At 37.9% G+C, this 6,817-nt stretch overlaps 1 protein-coding gene across 1 annotated transcript; it reads left to right on the plus strand.

Annotated features, from left to right (window-relative positions):
• Positions 1-1,009: 1,009 nt before the first annotated feature.
• Positions 1,010-6,810, plus strand: LOC132726966 (uncharacterized; the record flags this gene model as incomplete). Its single annotated transcript, XM_060712380.1, is given in 2 exon segments — positions 1,010-1,212; positions 1,500-6,810. A coding segment is annotated over 1 exon segment (5,118 nt), but the record flags the coding sequence as incomplete, so codon positions are not given.
• Between the last annotated feature and the right edge of the window lie 7 nt (positions 6,811-6,817).

Below are 6,817 nucleotides of genomic sequence, written 5' to 3' on the forward strand. Positions count from 1 at the left end.
TATGTTGTTACAATTATCAAAAATGTATGAAAATCCATTAGTATTTAAAATATTTTTAACATTAGAAACCCAATTTGTCTGCCCTTTATTGTTATCTTCAAGTGCTTGAGTATAAACTGTTTTTAATATTATATTGTCTGTATTTACAAGTTTTAACCAGAATTTAATAATTCTTACATATCTATGAATATATAATGGATATCTTCCAAGTTCCCCATATACACTAGTATTACATGTATTTAATCTAACTTTTAACAACCTTTTACAAAATTTTAAATGTATTCTTTCAATTTCCTTAGATTTAGAATAACCCCAAATTTCACATGAATAATTTAATATTGGTGAAACGAAGGCATCAAACAACTGACATAATGTTTTTGGACTAAGATAAAACTCTTTACATTTACATAACAGTATGTTCATTGATTTTAAAGCTTTCCCAATTAAATGTTCTTGATTTAGAATAAATTTACCAGTATAGTTAAAAATAGTACCTAGATAATTGAAATCATTAACAGCTTCGATTTCTTGGCCATCATAAGTCCAATGCTCAGATGCTAAAAGTGCACCCCTTTTTCGAAATACCATAATTTTTGTTTTTGAGGTATTAACTTTAAGGCCCCAAGTATTACAATAAGACAATAAGAGATTCAAAAGAGTTTGTATTTCATCTGGGTTTTTACCTATGATAGCCATGTCAAGAAATAAGGCAGTTTTATAATACTTACAGGCAAAATAATTATGATTTCAATTTCGCGGAACGTTGCATGTTAACCAGAAATTAAATAGTTAAATAACCTTATCAACTACGTTATGCAGGCAGTCGGAATAATATTTCTATATTTGTGAGGTATATATCAAACTAATTGTCTAGTGATTACTTCTTTCACCCCTCCCCCAGGCTTTAAATGGTGAAAAAATGCACTTTGTAGACCGCACTTGTTTTCGTGTGAAGTGACATTAAGCTTATTTTGTCGATGTCGAGTTGAGGTTTAACTGACTATGTGCTGGAACCTTCTTGTTGCGTTCCAATGTAGTCTATTTCTACTTACCTGTGCCGCATATACTCTTAGACTTTGTGGTGCTTTGTCGCTTTGAGGTATTTTTTGTTCTTTGAGTTTTTTAATTGCTCATTGTATTTACTTGTAAAAGGAGGCATTTTTAGCGGTTTTTTTATCAAATCTATAATTCAGTCTTGTAGCCCCCCACAGTGTAGGTTTATTGAGTTAATTTACTTCATTTTAATGTACTCTTTATATTTTAAATTCCCTGTACTTCAAAGTTTTCAGTATAAAAACTTCATCGCCAGAAATTTTCAGTAAATCTGATCCGTACTCAAATCTTTTCGTACCTTTTCTACTGTTTTTAGATTTTTTTTGGAAATTCTTCTTTATTTTAGAAATAATAATGCTGCAAATTGTTTTTATTTAAAATATGTGTGTAAATTCAGAACAACTGTATCTTTGTATTTTGAAACCAAGTCATTTTTATACTTTCAGTCTTTTACCACTACACTTCACTTACGAATAAATGGTTAACTGACCAGCTCGTTGTTTTATGACTTATCCAAGACATGGGCCTGGCACAGTAAAAGAACTGTTGAAGAAAATTGCTACACTAATCCACATTTGTGATGATGTGTCCACATTTGTGAAGATTTGAGAATTATACAATTATGAATAATAGTGTAAAATGACATCTCGAATCAAAAAACATTCGGAAAAGGGCAAATCGATTTTTATGGAACAAATTGCCAAGTATAAAAGTGCTGTTTGCGTGACATGGGATGAAATAGATAACCTTAAGTACTATGAAATAGAAGGAAAGAACATAACTGAATTAAAAGAAAGAAAATATCATTTGACAAAAATAAATGATCATAGAAAGGAACTTGAAGCAGAATTTTCCAATTACCTTGAAAGGACCAACACAATTGAGAGCAATCTCGAACTCATTGAATTAAATAGAAAAATAAGAGATATTGATAACATTGTTGCCGAATTTCTATCGAAACTGAATAAAACATGTGGAGTTGATTTCAGCGACACCTGTTCCCAACGTTCAGTCATGTCTACGACATCTCGGGTATCGACAATCACGGTTAAGCTTGCCCAGGAGGCTGTAGCAAAAACGAAGGCAGATTTTGCCTTGAAAGAGGTTGCGATTATCAAGAAAGAGGCTGAATTAGCAGAAAAAGAAGCAATTGAAGAAGCTGTACGGAAAGCCGCTGCAGCTAGGAGAAAAACAGAATTGGAGGCAGAACTTATGTTACTAAAACGACAGGAGGAAGCCGAGACTGCAAAGGTCGCTTCTGAAATTTATGAAAACAGCTCAAGAGGATCAAATTCTTTGAAATTAGAAAAATCAATGTTAAGCACGAGTGAAAAAGTAAACAGGTACCTCTCTTCTCAAGAAAAACAGACACCTAATGAAATAAATCCATATGTAACTGTAGCAACTGAACCAGAGAAAAATAGTGTTGAAAATGACTTTGATGAAATGAAAGGTGGATCGTACCTCGTACCTCCAGAATTTGCTCCGCCTCCACCACCAATTATTCAAAATCAAAGTGTCAATGACCTTTCCAAATATCTATTAAAGAAAGAACTCCTGTTAAATCGACTTTATAAATATGACGAAAAACCAGAGAACTACCTGATGTGGAAAGCCAGTTTCCAGACTGTTATGACAGAATTAGAAGTTACTGCCTTTGAAGAGCTGGATCTTTTGATAAAATGGCTAGGTCCAGAATCTGCACGACAAGCTACCAGCATTAGGGCATCTTGTGTTGGCAGTTCAGATACAGCGAGAGAACGGATTTGGTCGCGTTTGGATGACAGATATGGTACTCCAGAACGCATTGAAGTATCTTTGAAACAACGCTTGGATGCCTTTCCTAAGATTGGAGTCAAAGATAACAAATTACTTTACAGCCTTTTCGATACTGTTGCTGAAATTAACTTCCTGAAAGAAAACCCAAGATACAAAGACATGTTGTCTTTCTACGACACTTCCTATGGTGTCTCACCAATTGTCGCGAAACTTCCAGGGCATCTGCAGGAAAGGTGGACAGTTAAAGCATCGGGTTACAAAATGACAAATAACGTATCATATCCACCTTTCAGTTTCTTCATGCAATTTCTAGATATCCAATGCAAAATGAAAAATGATCCAAGTTTCGTCTATGATTCATCAAATACGCCTTCCTACCCTAGACGTTCGCCAGGGGGTGTTAGAGTGAATAAACTAGACATAGGAAGTCACAGTGATAAAGGACAATTGGTAAAAAATCAAGAAAAATCTGCTCTCAAATGTCCAATCCATTCTTCGAACACACACCAGCTACAATCGTGTAGGGACTTCAGAAAGAAAAGTTTCCAGGACAAAAAGAAATGTCTTCGAGAATTCAACTTGTGTTACAGATGTTTTGAACCATATCATGGGAGATGCTCAAAGGTGTTTGTATGCAGTGACTGTCAAAGGAATCACCTTACAGCCATGCATATCAATTCTACAGCTGCACCAAAGGACGGCGGGGAGTCAGCGCAATCTCGACCGCCAGGATCAAACGCTTTATCTTCAGATGGTAGGGCCCCTCAAGTAGTAAACAACAGATGTACCATGCTTTGCGGGCATCCAGGGTTTAAAGGGAAATCATGCGCAAAAATTGTGTTGGTAGATGTTAAATGTGAGGAAACCGATTGTAGTGTTAAATGTTATGCAAACATAGACGATCAATCTATTAAAACTCTTGCAAGTCCAACTTTGCTTGATAAATTAAATATAAAGGGTCAGCTCTTTGAATTTTCTGTTAACACTTGCAATGGAGTGCAAGTAAAAACTGGGAGACGTTCAAAAAATTTAATTATAAGTGCAAACCACGGCAGTGGAAAATTCTTTGTTGATGAAATATTAGAATGCGAACTTCCGCAGAACAGAGAGGAAATCCCGACGCCAGAGGTGGCTTTGGCGTATGAACACCTTAAGGACATAGCCTCACATATCCCGCCTTTAGATCAGTCATGTAGCATGGACCTCCTCATTGGTCGTGATGTAATCGGAGCTCATCATATCGAAGAACAACGCCTAGGTGGCAGTAGCATGCCTTACGCTCACAAATTGCCACTTGGTTGGGTTATTGTAGGTGAAACGTGCCTCGGTGCTTCGCACATGACAAACTATATTAGTGTTAACAAAACATATATAGGTGACGATGGAAGGGCCTCTTTGTTGCCGCCCTGTCCAAGCATTTACCATGTGTCTGAAAAGGTAGACAGTGCTGACCTAGTTGATTGTGTTAAGAATAACTGTTCTAGTACCTACATTATTGACAATGGTAGACATACTCTGTTTAAACAATGTAATGAAACATGTACTCATGATCATAGCAAAATGTTTTGCTACGATTCTGTGTTCGCTTCTGATGTCCGTGACGATAAAGTGTCCTTGTCCATTGAAGACCGTACCTTTCTGTCCATAATGGACACTGAGTTCACCTTAGGCGCAGACAGTAAATGGTCTGCTCCCCTTCCCTTTAAGGAAAATCGACCAAAACTTCCCAACAACAAGGCCTTGGCACTTCAAAGAGCCAGATCCCTCAAGGTTAGCTTAAATAAAAACCCTATAAAGAAGCAGCATTTTGTAGAGTTCATGGGAAACCTGATAACCAGTGGTCATGCTGAACTTGCCCCATCGCTACCTAGTGGTAAAGAGTGTTGGTACCTACCTATCTTCGGGGTGTACCACCCCAAGAAGCCAGGGAAAATCCGTGTCGTGTTCGATTCGGCTGCTCAGTTTGAAGGGTTGTCTCTTAATTCTGTGTTACTTCAGGGTCCAGATCTGACAAACAGTCTCCTTGGTGTCCTACTTAGATTTCGTAAGGAACAAGTTGCGCTTTCAGTAGATATAGAACAGATGTTCTATTGTTTTAGTGTTAAAGAGTCTGATAGGGACTATCTCCGTTTTTTGTGGTTCGAAGATAACGATCCTTCAAAATCCCTAGTAGAATATCGCATGTGTAAGCATGTTTTCGGGAACAGTCCCTCCCCAGCAATAGCAAATTATGGTCTACATAAGTCGGTTGAGAGTGCTGACAATGATGTCAAAGAGTTTGTGAAGAAAGATTTTTACGTGGATGATGGTCTGACGTCTTGCCCTACAATTTCTGAAGCCAAAAGTTTGATTGAACGCACACAAAGTTCACTTGCAACTAAGGGTATACGGCTTCATAAGATATCTTCTAATGCTCTAGGTGTTATGAAGGGTTTGCCCCGAGATGATCTTTCGGCAGATTTGAAACGCTTAGACTTTGATCTGGAGAGTTTACCTATGCAACGTAGTTTAGGGCTCCAATGGGACTTAAATGCAGATTGTTTCTTGTTTAGTAGTCAAATACAGGGTAAGGCAGTGACAAAGAGAGGTGTACTCTCTACAATTCATAGTGTGTTTGATCCCATTGGCTTCTTGGCGCCCGTCATTATCAATGGAAGATTAATATTGAGAGATGTTGTTTCAGGCGCAACAGGCTGGGACGAACCTTTGCCCTCACATATTGAGACCAGGTGGTTGCATTGGTTGGGTAGTTTGACAGATTTGGAGGATTTAAAAATCTCTAGAAGTTTGTTTGATATTTCACTATCCAGTATGACAAATTTAGAGCTTCATACGTTTTCAGATTCATCAGAAAGGGCTATTGCAGCAGTAGTGTATCTTGTAGGATGTTCTAGTGATGGTGAGAAAAAGGCCAGTTTCATTATGGGTAAATCTAAGGTCGCTCCTTCGAAAGGCCATACCATTCCACGTTTGGAACTCTGTGCGGCAGTGTTAGGTACTGAGTTGTATTCTTTGGTATATGAAAACCTTGATACTGTCATTACGGCTTCTCATTTTTATACGGACAGCAAAGTAGTGCTAGGGTATATAGGAAACCAATCCCGTAGATTCTTTACATATGTGAGTAATAGAGTTCAGAAGATTAGGCGTGTTAGTACTCCTAGACAATGGAGGTATGTAGCTACAGACAAAAATCCAGCAGACATTGGTACCAGAGGAGCTAATCCTAAGGAGTTACAGGATAGTATCTGGTTGTCTGGCCCAGCTTTCTTGTGTAACAGTGAGCCCCCAATGATAAATGAGTTCTTTCCATTACTTGATCCTCATCTAGACAGTGAAGTACGCATGGAAGTATCTACCATGACGACTTCTGTATTCAAGAAAGCCAGCTTAGGCTGTGACCGTTTTGAACGCTTCTCTTCATGGAGTAGATTAGTGTTAGCTATGAGTATTCTTGTACACATTTTGTTTGCCTTTCAGAAGTCACTCATATGTAAAGGTTGGCATGTATGTTCAGTCTCTTACTCTGAAGAAAGTAAGAAAAGGGCAGCCTCTGTAGTGTTACGTGAAGTCCAGTATCGGCATTACAAGTCAGAGATTGATGCATTGACTGTTAAGAAATCTGTCGGTCTTAGTAGTAAATTAGCAAGTTTAGATCCAGGGCTTGACGGCGAAGGGTTGCTTCGTGTCGGTGGTCGTCTACGTGAAAGTGATCTCTCACTTGAGGAAAAACACCCTATTATTTTGCCATCCAATGATCATGTTAGTAAATTGATAGTGAGACATTATCATGAATTAGTATATCATCAGGGAAGATTGTTCACTCAAGGAGCTATAAGGCAGGCAGGGTATTGGATTGTTGGTAGTAAACGTGCAGTCTCATCCCTGATTTTTAACTGTGTCACTTGTAAAAAATTAAGAGGTAGGTTCGAAAACCAGAAGATGTCGGATTTACCTTCTGATAGGTTGGAGAAGGCGCCCTTTC

This window comes from Ruditapes philippinarum, unplaced genomic scaffold, assembly GCF_026571515.1.
Source record: "Ruditapes philippinarum isolate M1 unplaced genomic scaffold, ASM2657151v2 ctg9153_1_1_1_1, whole genome shotgun sequence".
Taxonomy (NCBI): Eukaryota; Metazoa; Mollusca; class Bivalvia; order Venerida; family Veneridae; genus Ruditapes; species Ruditapes philippinarum.